Source organism: Panthera uncia, chromosome D1 (assembly GCF_023721935.1).
Source record: "Panthera uncia isolate 11264 chromosome D1, Puncia_PCG_1.0, whole genome shotgun sequence".
Classification (NCBI taxonomy): Eukaryota; Metazoa; Chordata; class Mammalia; order Carnivora; family Felidae; genus Panthera; species Panthera uncia.
Window position 1 is genome coordinate 53133684 of NC_064808.1, and position 15173 is coordinate 53148856.

A 15173-nucleotide genomic window follows, 5' to 3' on the forward strand; every position below is an offset into this window, starting at 1 on the left:
AGAAGTCCAACTGGCATAAAGGGCACTGGACCCAGGAAGTGGGTGGTGAGCTGTCCGGGGAGGACACCCACAGTACAGACTGCGATGAAGATGGTGATGAGGAGGGAGAGGCTGGGTGAGGTGGGGAGGTCTCTCCACAAGTCGCAGCGTGCCGGGGAAGAACCTTGATGCTGAAGGAGCCTAAGGGGGAGAGAAGGAGGTTAGCAAAGCTGGGCCTGCTCCCAGTGCGGGCTGTTTTTGCAGGAAGTTTACTCTGGCTGGATAGTCTACTCCTGACATTATCTGCTCGTGAATCCACCAAACATTTATCAAGGGTTTACTGTATGCCTTACACTGTGCCAGGAGCTGAGGGGTATAAACCCAGGCCTGTCCTTCTGGACTGTAGAGGTCAAGGGTAAAGATAAGCTAAGGCCACAAGCAACTCTGACACAAAGCAGAAGGGAAAAGTGCTAAGCGCTGGGAATCAGAGAATGCTGCAGGGTTGCAGGTTGGGACAGATTATCTAAAATGAGACAAGACTTGGCAAATAAGTACCATTTGAACAGGGACTTAGAGAACTGGGACATGGAGAAAAAAGCTGTGAAGGAAATGCTAGGCCCTCTCTGCTAGTATTTTATATTGTTTTGTTTCATGTTTCTCCTGGGGACAGGGCCTGTGTCCCTGCCTCAGCTGGGCCAACACAATGTGAGCATGTCCTCAATATAGACTTGTCTGTGTGTGGAGAAGAGCAGGAGTCCCAGCTCGAATGTTCCCTGGCAGCATTCCCAGGTCTCCTAGTCCTGCCTCAAGGGATACCTAGCAGTCCCACAATAACCCCTATGCCCCAGCAGCTCACCTGAGCAGATGGGGCACAGCGCACTATCCTGGACCCCACTGCTTTGGGCCTGGGGTCGCTGGTGTTCTCTCTGCCCTGCCTTTGCTATCCCCCTCCGGTTTGGCCGAGAGTTTGAGCTGGATAAAGGCCTGTGACAGAGAATAAAGACCAGCTATTAATAATAGGCCACAAAGACTAAAGGACAGAAGAGTGTGGATTCATTGATGTGGAGCTCAAAGCCCTGGTTGGAGTCCTGGTTTTCCCACTTGATGTACCCAACTTGAGGGAGGTCACTTAACCTTGACCATCTGAGAACAGAAGTTCTATTATTTCTCTCAGGTTTTTAAAATTATTTTTTCTTATTCAGATATAATGCACAGCCCATAAAATTCATCCTATTATACTATTCAACATTTTTAGGATATTCACAGGGTTGTGTCACCACCACGACTATCTGATTCCAGAACATTTTTATCACCCCCAAAAGAACCCCTAAACCCATTAGTAGTCACTCCCACACCCACCCTCACCAGGACCCTGGCAACCACTCATCTACTTTCTATCTGTATGGATTTGTCTATTCTGGACATTTCACGTAAATGCAATCATATAATGTGTGGTCTTTTCTGACTACTTTCACTTAGCATGTTTTAAGGTTTATCCATATTGTGTGTTGGTACTTCATTCTTTTTTAATGGTTGAACAATATTCTATTGTATAAATACACCACATTTGGCTTATCTATTCATCAGTTGATGGACATTTGGGTTGTTTCCACTTTTTGGCTATTATGAATAATGCCACTGTGAACATGTGACTATACGTTTTTGTGTGGACACCTGCTACCAGTTCTTTGGGGTCTATTCCTAGGAGCGGAATTGTCAGGTCCTATGGTAACTCTATATTCAGGTTTTTGAAGAACTGTTTATGAAGGTGGCTGCACCATTTTACATTTTCACCAGCAATGTATGAAAGTTCCAGTTTCTCCACATCTTTGCCAACATGTTATTGTCTTCTTCTTCTTCTTCTTTTTTGTAATGTATTTTTAAAGTAAATTCTACACCCAGTGTAGGGCTTGAACTCAAAGCCTTGAGACCAAGAGTTGCATGCTCCACAGACTGAGCCAGCCAGGCACCCCTGCTATTGTCATTTTGATTACAGCTATCCTAGTGGGTGTGATCACTGTGGTTTTGATTTGCTCTTCTCTAATGGCTAAAGATATTAAGCATTTTTTCATGTGCTTATTGGCCATTTGTTTATCTTCTTTGGAGGAAAGTTTATTCAGATCTTTTGTCCATTAAAAAATTAGGTTATTTTTTATTGTTGAGCTGTAAGCTTTCTCTATTATTCTAGAAACAAGTCCCTTATTGGATATATGATATGCAAATATCTTCTCACATATTCTGTCACTTGTCTTTTTATTTTCTTGGTAGTGTTCTTTAAAGCAGAAAAAGATTTCAATTTTAATGAAGTCCATGAGATACAGAGTACCCATCTTCAGATTCTGATTTACTACAGAGCTACCTCCTTGCTTAGTTGACAACATGCGGACAAGGACATCTTTTCTCTACTACCCTCTGGGTCTAGACCATGAGATCAAGACTTAATGGTACTCGGTGATCTAACTAAGACACAAGTGGGGGAAGGACAGGTGTAGGTGGACAATAAGGTTTGGGGAGGTGATTTGGCTCTTTCAGGTTGATCTACTCACCTGTGAGCTTGCACTTTCCGTCTCTTCGTCCTGCCCACATTATTCTCTGAGTTTTGCTCTTCTGGTCTGAGCTCTGTGTTAGAAAGACTCATTAAATCTAGCTCATTAACAAAAAGCCCTTCACATATGATGTTCCTTCTTTTTTTGTTGCTTTTAAATGTTTATTTTTGAGAGAGAGAGAAAGAGAGAGAGAGAGAGAGAGAGAGAGAGAGAGAAAGAGACAGAGGGGGAGGGGCAGAGAGAGAGAGAGACACAGAATCTGCAGCAGGCTCCAGGCTCTGAGCTGTTAGCACAGAGCCAGACACGGGGCTCAAACTCACAGATGCTCAACTGAATGAGCCACCCACGTGCCCCTCTTTTTCCTTTTTTAACGTTTATTTATTTTTGAGAAAGAGCACACATGCAAACAGGAGGGATAGAGAGAGAGGGAGAGAGAGAGAATCCCAAGGAGGCCTCGCACTGTCAGCAAGAAGTCAGACTCAGGGCTGGAACCCATGAACCGTGAGATCATGACCTGAGCTGACCAAGAATTGGATGCTTAATGCAGTGAGCCACCCAGGCGCCCCATGATGTTCTTTCTTTTAAGAATAGTCTTTCTATCCACTTTTCCTGGTTAATTCTTTCTCACTCTTCAAGTCTCACATGAAATACTAATTCCTGTGAGGCACTTTCCCTGAATTCTCTAATCTAAATCTCATCATCCTATTATGTTTTGCCTTTGAAGTACTCATCACAGTTTGCAGTTGTAGACTTACTTATATTACATGGAGATGCCTCTCCATTAGGGTAGGAGAACTGCTATTTTCTGTGCTGTGGAATCCCTGACACCTAGCATGGAGCCTTGAACACAGAGATGTTCAGATATCTGTCAAATGAGTGGCAACAAAATCCAGCAACAACCATTTGTCTAGCTATTCAGAACTTATGAAATACTTGATATAGGAGTTAGGAGTTATATATAGGAGTTATATAGAAAGTTTGTAGGTACTTTCATAGCTCCAGTGTCCAGCTGACTGGGTGCCCCCAACAGGTTAGCTCCTTCCCATTTTCTGTCTCTTAAAATAATAAACTACATCCTTCCTTATGTGGTAGACAGCTTCTGAAAGGACTCCTATTGATTCCTGCCTCCTGGTAGTCATGACTCCCCTTGAATTTAGGCAGAACCTAGTAATTTGTTTGTAATGAATAAAATATGGCAAAAGTGATGGAATGCCACTCCTGGGATCAGGTTATAAAAGACCGACTTGTTTCTTTTTTCTTTTTTTAGTTAGTTTATTTATTTATTTTTAGTAATCTCTATACCCAACATAGGGCTTGAACTCTCGACCCCAAGATCAAGAGTCACATGCTCTTCTGAGCCAGCCAGGTGCCCTGGACTGACTTCTTTCTTACTAGCATGCTCTCTCTTGCCCTCTAGCTTGTTCACTCTGATGAAGCAAGCTTCCACATTGTGAGATGCTCCTGGGAGAGGCTCTCATGGCAAAGGAATTGAGGGAAGCCTTGGTCCCACCACCCACGAGGAACTAAATCCTACTAACAACCATGTGACTGAGTTCGGGAGCAGATCATTTCCAGTGGAGCCCTGAAAGGACTATAGCTTTGTGTCAGATCTGGAGCTGGAAGATGCTGTTAAGTCATGCCCGGATTCTTAACCATGAGTAACTGAAATGATAAATACTATCATAAGCTACCAAGTTTTGGGGTAATTCATCGTGCAACAGTAGACAAACAATGTACCCTATTTCTGCCATGAGATAATATGCTTACTATTTCAGTAATTTTGGTCAGTTCTTTGAAATGACAAATCACCTGTTTCCTTTTTAAAAATTTTCCCAGTGAAGCAATGAGTGAAACCAAAGGTTTTCAGTGAGAACTCTACTTGTTTTCTCTTTTGCTATCTAGAACAGTAAAAAGAACAAGAACTCTGGGGTTCAAATCCTGGTTTTGCCACTTATTAGCTGTGTGATTCAGAAATACCTCAGATTCTTTTGTAAAATGAGTATAACAGTATTTACTTCACAATTTGTTATGAACATTAAATAGTTAAGTTAGTAAAAGTGTGTTAGCAATGTCTAGAGCTAAGTAGGAGCTCCAAAATGCTGAATCTTTTCTTCCTCTGTGATAAAACCATGCTATTCCCCTACTTTATTTCCCCAACAAGCTCCATACACCATCACCCTGACTTAACTGTCTTTCTGAAGTGATTACAAAACATTAATACTGCAAAAGGCCGAAATACTATTTGGTTTAACTCCTTCATTGTGAATATGGGGGAATTGGGGCCCGAAGAAATAAGGATTCCTGATTTCAATTACTATATAGTATTTGATTTCTCCTCTGGTAACAAGACACTGACAATGGTCTTTTCTCCCACAGGAAGTACCATTTGTAAGCCACCCTTCTATAGCAGCAGTGGATTCAGGGAGGAAGGATGGTGCCAGGGAGAGCAAGGAGCCAAAGGTAGGTCATGGGGACTCACCTGTGCTGGCTGGATGACTGGGACCTGGTTCTGCCTGGATGTTTTTTGTGCTTGCCATACTCACGGGGGGCACCCTGCGGGCAGCTGAAAGTACCATGCAGGCTGAACGTCCCAAAGCCCCTGGCTGCAGCTGCTTTAGGATATTCCTAAGCTCTGAAATTTCCTTGGTGCTCCTGCAGGGAAACAGAGAGCACTCGGTTTCACTCAGAAAAGAGACTCCATTCCTCTTACCTAAGTCAGTGACCTCTAACCAAGAAAGCCAGTTTGATATACAGATAGGGTTAGGTCCCGAGGTTGTGATTAAGTGGGGGGAAACCAGGCAGGGCTTGTGTGCCTGTGAGTGACTTGGTAGCCTTTCTCTTTTTGGGAGAAAGAACTGAGAAGTGGACAAGGACCTCCGTTCTGGTAGCTACATACGTTTGGGGATCTGGGAAGAACGTCCTCCGAATGGAAGGATTAGCCAGCCAGGGGCTTGGACCAGACTCCTGAGCATCAGAACCCTGAGAAGAAAATGGAGCAATATGAACTACAGACATTCACCACCAGGGGACGCTGCCACCTGTACCAGGGCTATTCCCAAACCTGAGGACTTCAGCTTAATGACTAAGCATACTTTCTATAACTTTACACAGTACCTTTGCTTGTGTGCACACTCTCTTCTAGCTCTAAGATACGAGATTCAGTAATGTTGTAAAGTTAGTTCCTCAATGCTAAGGGTTTTGTCATGATCCTGAAAGTCCCCAGAATCAAATATATGCTGTTGGGAAAAACGGGGTCATGGGAATAATAATCATGTGCGAACTTTTGAAAGCGTATACGCTGTAGTTTAAATCTGTACATATATAAAATTCACTCATGTAGGTACAAAACTCCAATCACTTATCTCTTTATACACCTACATGAAAGAAACAAAGCATACCCATATATTTCTCCGTAGTTAAGAATAGTTCTATTTTGAACTCTTTGGGGACATTTTTATCATTTTTATCTTCTAAATATTAATAGTATTTAATTTCCAGTATGATTTATTTTGTGAAAATTTTGTTCACCTACAACTAAAAACCTACCAATTTAAGCCACCATTTCTAGCCATTTATAGAAAGAAATGTGTATGTGTGTATGTATATATGGATACCTCAAGTCTCTTTTCTACCATTAGCCTCTCCATGTAACTATCACAGGCATTTTATAAACCTCTCTACTTCTAACTCCAAAAATTTCTACGTGCGATAATCATGCAAGAGATCATTTCTACCTAGATTTTATTTATGTGGTATGTGCTACGGTTTCTATTTGTCTATTCAATTTATCTGTCAATTCACCTGCACCTATTTCCTTTTTTATTTTTCCAAATTTCCTTTTTCCCTTGAATTTAAAAAAATGAAAAAACTTTGTCTTTAATTTACAGTTGATTCTTCTATTGGAGATTCTTTTATTTTTAAAATATTTATTTATTTTTGATAGAGACAGAGCATGAACAGGGGATGGGCAGAGAGAGGGGGAGACACAGAATCTGAAGCAGGCTCCAGGATCTGAGCTGTCATCACAGAGCCTGATGCGGGGCTTGAACTCACAAACCATGAGATCATGACCTGAGTAGAAGTCAATCGTTTAACCAACTGAGCAACCCAGGTGCCCCTATCAGATTCTTTTAAAGGTAAACATCTTTCTTGTAAAGCATGATTTTGGCCTCATTCTGCAAACATGAGAAGTAGTATTTTTACTCACATTCACAGCTTGTTTATGTATTTATGTATGTAATCACATTTACCGTTTAATACTTTAAAAAATTTTTTTATTTAATGTTTATTTATTTTGAGAGAGAGAGAGAGAGACAGAGCATGAGTAGGGGAGAGGCAAAGAGAGAGGAAGACAGAATCTGAAGCAGGCTGCAGGTTCTGAGCTGTCAGCACAGCGCCCGATATGGGGCTTGGACTCAAGAGCTGCAAGATTATGACCTGAAGTCGGATGCTCAACCGACTGAGCCACCCAGGTGCCCCTACCGTTTAATATTTTTTAATTGCCATTACAATCTCATCTTGGATGCAGCATTAATTTAGAAATATTTTAATTTTCCTGGGCTTCTATTTTTTCTTTACCTTGTCTCATACTTTAGAGCAAATACCACTAGAAAGGGTAACTAGATGGGTGTGGAGAATTTATGGTTTATTTAACTCTAAGTGAGATTAATCATTAGGAACTGAGCTTCCAAGCACAGGTTACATGGAGTCAGGTGACCTGGATTCAAATCCACTCTAAGACTTATTTAGCAGTGTGACCTGGAACATCTCACTAAAGTTCTTTGTGCTTCAGTTTCCTAACTGGAAAACCAGTGCCATAAAAGACCCTATGTCACGGGGTTAAAAGCCCGTACGTTTTGCTTTCACTATAATATACCATTAGAACAATACACCTTAAATTTTAGACATTTTAAATTATAAAATTGAGTGCCATCAATCTGTTTCCATGCATCAACCCTCTCTTGTAGACACATTTTAGAATTTCTTTCCCTGTGGTTTCACTGAGGTATGTGTAATACGTTTCACTCTGCTGTTGATGGTCAAGGTCCTTCTAACATTATGGCTCTGGAGTTGCTGACTCCCTCATTGGTCTTAAAGGTGCAGAGTAATTTAGATGGCCAAAAGAAGCCCTTACTTAGCCTATAATTAGGGAGACCGTATGTCCTGTTTTGCCTGGGACAATACTGTTGTCTCTATGTAATTAATAGCACTCTTTTTCCTCTCCAAATGTCTCAGTTTGGATGGTAAACTTTATGGTGGTGATCCTATCTACAACTTGCCCCTGAAAGGTAAGTTATTCTAAAAGCCTACTTTGTTCTAGGCACTGTTCCAGCTGCCAGGACTCAGTATGGAACAAGACAAACAGGTCCCTAATCTCACAAAGCTTCCATTTTATTGAGGCCAGGCCCACAGGGCTGTAGCTCCATTCGTGTCAGCCCCCTGGCACCACAATACTGGAACCTGGCAGAGCACATGGAGCAGCTTCCACTGGTCCTGCTGCATTTTTTAGCCCTTCCCATGAAGGAGGAGTAAATCTCAGACCAGGCTTTACTTGGTCTCCGTTCTCTAGGTCTCTCCCGAGGCTGTACTACAGAAGCATCTCCTCTTCCTCCTCCATTTTGTCTTCTGATGCTCGGTCTGTTTTTCTCAGTAACCTCAACAAGAGTGACACTTGTAATGTTCACTCCTGGAACTGAACTTCTTTTGGTTATGTCAGATGTTTGGAACTTCATTTTTTTTAAAGTTATTTATTTATTTTGAGAGAAAGAGAGAGAGAGAGAGAGAGAGAGAGAGAGAGAGAGAGGGAGACAGAGAATCCCAAGCAGGCTCTGAGCCGTCAGCACAGAGCCCAACGTGGGGCTCAATCCCACAAACCATGAGATCACAACCTGAGCCGAAACCAAGAGTTAGACACCTAAACGACTGAGCCACTAGGTGCCCCGGATGTTTGGAGCTTCTAGAGGTGTATTACGTGCATAGGAAGCACTGTGGTATAATGACAGATGACCTGATTTCTAGTCCGTCTTCTGCTCTGGTTCACCGTGTGAATCTGAATATGCAAGTGTCCCTAGCTGACACATAAAATAAGGTGGCTGGGGCTTGATGATCTCTAAGTATTTTTGACCTCTAGAATTCTACAACTCTTGCTTTGTGTGATTCCATCTTTGTATTTGTTTTTGAGTGAATTATGGTGGAGGGTATTGGAAAGATAATTGAAGACACAGTGACAAGAAAGCAGGAGGATTCAGAATAGGCTGAGGAATAAAAAATAACTAGAAAACTGGCTGAGAAGAGGGGAGGTAAACTGACCAGATACCTATCCATCTTCTCTTAGCAGCATGTGTGTGTTGTACAAGGAGAGAAAGCAGGAAAACAAATGAAATTGCAGAACACATATCTAACATTATAACTGGCTTTCCTGGCAGGTGGGTCAGGCAACAACAATGACAGAGAGATAGTAAGTGAGCCCTGGGGCTTTCAGGTGCTAGAAGGGAAAGTCTGATGAAAGCTGTAGCCCACAGGAACCTAAACGTAAAGTGGATTAAGTCTGAATCCAAAAAGAAATTTCATTCTTGCTAAAGAACCAATGGCCCTACAGCTTTGTGTACACTGCACTGAAGGTTCACTGCCTTGAATCTCCCAAGGGCAAAAGGGATGGAGAGGCATTCACTCTTAGCTGTAAGGAAAGGTAGCAAGCCCATTTCTGTTTTTACTTGAATGTGTGTGTGTGGTAGGGGGGAAGGTGGTTTTCAGTGTTTATCCCTCAATCAAGCCCCAGTCTTCTAACCTGAAACTGAGAAAAGTGGGAAAATATGAAGTCCTTGTTCCACCATTGTACATACCTGGCTTAGCCTAGTGCTCCCGGGAGCAGAGAGATCCCCCACAGGGTCATCTGAGGAGTCCAGGGAGGAACACACCCGGAGGAAGGCCAGACCAAAAGACTGCTGACGTGTGAAGGGTTGGGAGCAGGTCAGGCGAAGTCGATCCCAGGGCTCACCTGAGGCCGCAGCCAGGAAATCTTCTGAAGGGAAAAAGAAAGAAAATGAGAGGCAGAGGAACTGTGTGAATGGGAGGGACAAAGAAAGAGAAGGTCAATACTGAGGAGAGGAAAGACAGGGACTATACAGATTAAACTCCAACAAAAGGAATGGAGGCCATCAGTAACTGTCCCCTTAGGCTTTGGTGCTCAGGGTTTGGCAGTGCTAAGCAGGCCAGTTAAGGTGCACTCAGAGCTGGTGCCTTGCCTTCCCCCCATCGCTCCTCTGTCACGGTTCCACACTGTTCCCAGCACATCCTCATTCTATACCTCTCTAGGGACCTTGCCAATGTGTCAATTTACTTATGAAAGTTTTTTTTTAAACTTTATTTATTTTATTTTTTAATGTTTATTTATTTTTGAAGGAGAGAGAGAGACAGAGCATGACCCGGGGAGGGGCAGAGAGAAAGACACAGAATCTGAAGCAGGCTCTAGGCTCTGAGCTGTTAGCACAGAGCCTGATGTGAGGCTCGAACCCACAAGCTATGAGATCATGACCTGAGTCAAAGTTGGACGCTTAACTGACTGAGCCACCCAGGTGCCCCAGTTTATTTATTTATTTTGACAGAGAGAGAGAGAGAGAGAGAGAGAGCACACAAGTGAGGGAGGGACTGAGAGAGAGGGAGAGAGAGGGAGACAGAATCCCAAGCAGGCTCCACACTGTCAGTGCAGAATCCAATGCAGAACCTGAACTCACAAACTGTAAGATCATGACCTGAGCCGAGATTGAGTCAGACACTTAACCGACTGAGCCACCCAAGTGCCCCCAATGTCTCATTTTAAACAGGAGGTACCTGTAGTGTTGGGGTCTGAGGTGACCACTAGCCCAGTGGATCAGATGAGCTACATCTGCTCTTCCTGGACCATGAGACCTCCACCTCCCTCACAACACTCCATGGCCTCCATAGTCACTGTGTGACATGGCAATACTGCAAACCCTTCTCACCTTTACTTCCCAGTACTCTGTGGTAGCACCTCACCCCCTGCACCTAGTATGCCCCTCCCATATCATGGTTCCTTCACAACATTACAAACACCTCAGCTCCAACACAGACAAATCCTTATTAGACTGTAAGTCCCCAAAGTCCAGGAATCAGATCTTATGTCTGTTCTGCAGTGCCTAGTGAACACAGAAATTTTCATGGATTGGAACTCAGGAAGCACTATATACTATCTAACCATATCCATCCTGTAGCCTTCCATCACTTATATAAACATTTATTCTACACTAACACTTACACAGTTGTCCCTCCTCATCTGTGGGGGATATGTTCAAAGCCCCCAGTGGATGCCCGAAACCACAGATAGCACCGAACCTCGTATATACTATGTTTTTTCCTATACGTGCACACCTATGATAAAGCTTAATTTATGAGTTAGGCACAGGAAGAGATTAATAACAATAATAAAACAGAGCAATTATAACAACAGGCTATAATAAAAGTTACGTGAATGTGGTCTCTCTCTCTCTCTCACTCTCTCTCAAAATATCTTACTGTACTCTGCTCACCTTTCTTCTTGGGGTGACGTGAGATGATAAAATGCCTATGTGATGAGATGAAGTGAGGTGAATGACGTAGGCATTGTGACACAGGGAGGCTACTACTATTGACCTTCTAATAATATGTTAGAAGGAACATCATCTGCTTTTGGGCTGTGGTGGACTGTAGGTAACTGAAACCATGGAAAGTGAAACCATGGATAAAGGGCGACTACCGTACTCACACCAATGTACATTTATACAGATAAAAACACTACTCACAAATACGGGCTCTACATCAGGCTCCACCGAATCATGTGTAAATATAAATCATAGTGCATAAATGTTCTCGGTTCCCATATACTGTCATCACAGAGAACTCATACAAACATACCAGTAGTTATTCACTCACTACCTACCCCATACCCCCACAGATACGACCAAGCCCCTTCACAGGCCCCTCCCACCATTCCACCTAACAGCTCCATGGCCCTCTCTAGTGGGTTGTCTAGCTTAGTATGACTGCATCTCTTTCTTATAGTCTTTCTCACTGTCCATTTCCCATTTCTGTTTTTGCCTTCCTTACCATCTTTAAACATGCGGACCCCTGAGCGGTTTTTCCCCTGCTTTGAATCAGCCAGGGACATAAGCATGGTTGCAGGGAGCAAGGTGACAAAAGGTCTGTCCAGGGACCAGGAAGAACGGCCCACATCAATTTGCAGGAAAGCACAGCCGCAGTTACCTGAGGACAAAAGGTTGAGAGAAGGATTTAAGGGTGATGGGAAGACAGATGCTCCCCTGACCGCACACAAGGTATCGGGTGGGAAAAGGACATTCTTCCATTCTAGAGCTGGTTGGAAGCCCAGAAAGGTCAAGGAACACAGTGAACCGGCAACTGAAGTGGATGAGACCTCAGTCCACAAAATGACAGTATGAAGGTTCACAGTGGTCCTCCCAGCTAGAAACCTTCCCTGACTCAATAGACTTGCTGCTTCCCTGTCCTCTGGCTCTGGCAGGCAGTGCTAATCTCTGTCTCTATTAGACCCCTGCTAGGGAGCCCTACAGAGCTGAGGCCAATGGTCTTTGTTAGTTCTCTACTCCAGAGAATGCTAAGGCCAACCTTCTCAACCCGCAAATTCCTATGGAGACTTCCCAGATTAGTCTGCAGAGCCCATCCCCCAGCATCCTCTTGACAATGATATTTACAGGTGCTTACAGGTTCTATTTGTTGGCATTTGTAATTATGTCAGCATCCTAAGGCTTCACCCAGACTACTCAGATCAAAGCAGGGCACGTATGTTAAATAATTCAGGGAATACCATTCCCACTACTTTTTTTTTCAAATTTTATTTTTAAGTAATCTCTCCACCCAATGTGGGGCTCGAACCTACAACCCCAAGATCAAGAGTCACATGCTCTACCCACTAAAACCAGCCAGGTGCCCCTCCCATTGCATTCTATGTGAACAGAAACCTCAGAGTTTGCCAACACCATACACCTGAGAAGGGCATCTGGGCCACATCTCACCTTCACACCAGGAAGGGCTTATTCCATGAAAAGTGCTCAGCTAGACCAAATTGAGACATTATGGAGCACTTGGAGGGGAATGTGACTCCTGCATCTCCCGCACAGATTCCTAGACCTCAGAGAACTCACTCACCTACATCAATGTAGCCAATGGGCACTGCCCTCTCCAGCTGGAGTTCCACTTTCAGCTGCCCACTCTTGTCCTGAGGGCAGCTGAGCCAAGGTCCCTTCTGACAGTCTGGATTCAGCAAGTTCTCCACAGGATACTTGGGATCCTAAGTCAGAGAGAGAAGGAGTAATCAGGAACTTCACTGAACTGAAAGGTAAAAAGGATGCCCATGAATGAGGGATTCCTACATTCCCAAACCTTTCCAGGCATTTTACCATGATAGAAGAACCACTAGATGGGAGAGTCCATAAAAATACAGCTATCATGTGCCAGGGATTTACAGACCATTTACCTCTCCTTCATTTACCAAACCACCTCATTTAATCCTCCTAACACTTTACTATTTAGTTTAGTTGCTATTATTGCTTCTTACTTAACAGATCAATACATTGAAGCTTAGGTTCAGAAACTTACCCAAGGCCACAAAGCCAAATAACCAACCAAAATCAGAACATCTAGCTTTCTGAATCCAGGCTTTTAACTGCCACACTATGCTATTTCACTTCATTTACAAGGTACTTTCACAGACATTTATTTATCTTCAAAGTAGCCCTATGAGAAAAGAAAGGCAAGGATTTTTATTCTGAGTTTACAACTAATGGGTAGGAATAAAGTGATTTGTTCCAAGGCAACAATAGCAATACCGAGAGAGAAAATTTTTTAAAAAATATTTTTGAGAGAGAGAGAGAGATAGAGAAAGAGCACAAGCAGGGGAGGGGCAGAGGAGGAGACAGAGGATCTGGAGTGGGCTCTGTGCTGACAGCAGCAAGCCCAGTGTGGGGCTCGAACTCATCAACTGTGAGATCATGACATGAGCCAAAGTCAGATGCACAACCGACTAAGCCACCCAGGCACCCACCGAGAGAGAAATTCTTGGTTCTAACCCACAGTTAGATATTTTTTGGTGGCAAGGCCCTGAGCAAACTACTTTCTCTCTCTGGATCTAAATTCTTTCATCCGTAAGTAAAGGGGAGGGAGTCTATACTCATGGTTTTCAATCTTTTTTGTTTTAGCAATAAAATCCTTCCTTTTAGCTGAAATCTTACACTAAAATGTGTGTGTGTGTGTGTGTGTGTGTGTGTGTGTGTGTATTTTCAGCAAAAAAACCCAGAGCTCTGGTTAAAACACAGGTTGGGGGGTCTAGAGACATACATGCACCACCTCATTTCAATTAGAAGTGGGTGCCCATAGAACAGTTTGAAAACCTCAGTGTTAGATGATAAGTAACATTCTCTAGCATTTTATAAGGCTCAATCTTTGAAGAAAACCATTTAGGCTGACTATGTAGGTAAGAAGGATATGGGCAATTTTTATTTTCTTTCACTTAGGAGTTGATATATTAGTTCCAAAAGGCTCTCTAAGAGTCTTTCCAAAATGAGTGGGGATGTTTTTGACTGTCATCATGACCAGGGAGCATTACTGTCATTAGGGTCTGAAGGCCATGGATGCTAAATACCTCATCAGGTAAATGATACTGCTATAAATGCAGATTTATCCCACCCAAAATGCCAGTGGCATCCTTTGAGAAAGACTAGGGCAACAGAAGGTGAAGAAGAGTGGGGAGAAAAGGTATGGATAGAAATGACAGCAAAGGAAAGGGTGGGAAGTTCTTAAGAATCACCACATGGTATAAATCCTGGGCTTAGGCCTCAGCATCTAGATCTAATCTGGATAACTGGAATTTCTCAAAAGTGAACTTTTAGGGAGGAGGTTGAGATCACTTTTGATGGTGGAGGTGATGTCCTCACAGGTCACGGATGACCTTGAATGTCCCGGTGTGCTCTCAATGACAGAGTAACTAAACTGCCCTTCTAGGAACCCTGGTACAGACTTTGGGCCTATGGGTTTGCCAGTTCCCTTCAAACTAAGGGTTGAATCCTGAAGTTGTTTCTTCTCTACCTTCAATTCCCAGGAACACTTCTTTTATGCACCCTGCGTTGCTCTGGGAACAACCTGAGGGCAAGAGCTGTGTGTCCTCCTTTGACTTTGGATTCCCAAAGAAGGGACGATGTCTCTTCTATTAAACTGGGAGTTTCCTGAAAGTGCAGCCAAGTCTCCTACTTTTGTCACTTCTTTCAGTTGCCAAGAAAAAAATCACAACTGCTAATTAACATACCTGAGAGGAAAATGATACGATGTGGCTAATCTTTACAGGAGCCATTGTGGGCCCAGCAGCTATCCCAAGTACAAGGCAAAAATACTTTCTCCTAAGATCTCTTCTGTCACCACTTTGGCACTGCCTTTTTTGGTCCTGTCAGTTTCCAGAAGAGAAAGAATCCTCATGCTACTCCTGAAGGAGAGAACAAAAGAAAAACAAACTAGCCATGGCTGGTTCTCTGGAAATCTTTGCAGGAAGTCAGACTGTTTCTGATGCCCTTGATGGGCTTGTGGGGGCAGTGGGCAGGGAACGGATCTGGACCAGGTGGTGAGATTCCA

At 43.2% G+C, this 15173-nt stretch overlaps 1 protein-coding gene and 1 long non-coding RNA gene across 2 annotated transcripts in view; one reads left to right on the plus strand and one right to left on the minus strand.

Annotated features, from left to right (window-relative positions):
* The window catches only part of XNDC1N (XRCC1 N-terminal domain containing 1, N-terminal like), a 36344-nt gene extending 21412 nt beyond the window's left edge, over positions 1-14932 (minus strand). The window contains exons 1-9 of the mRNA XM_049651856.1: positions 14854-14932; positions 12702-12843; positions 11628-11783; positions 9368-9546; positions 5422-5504; positions 5005-5177; positions 2526-2598; positions 836-963; positions 72-180 (exon numbers count right to left, since the gene is read on the minus strand). Coding sequence (XP_049507813.1) covers positions 72-180; positions 836-963; positions 2526-2598; positions 5005-5177; positions 5422-5504; positions 9368-9546; positions 11628-11783; positions 12702-12843; positions 14854-14898 — 1088 coding nt within the window. The 5' untranslated portion in view covers positions 14899-14932. The remainder of the gene's footprint in view (positions 1-71; positions 181-835; positions 964-2525; positions 2599-5004; positions 5178-5421; positions 5505-9367; positions 9547-11627; positions 11784-12701; positions 12844-14853) is intronic.
* On the plus strand, positions 124-14859 carry LOC125937284 (uncharacterized). The gene is made up of 3 exons (XR_007462342.1): positions 124-199; positions 4902-4985; positions 14650-14859. It is a non-coding gene; the product is annotated as an uncharacterized LOC125937284 (long non-coding RNA).
* Positions 14933-15173: the final 241 nt, after the last annotated feature.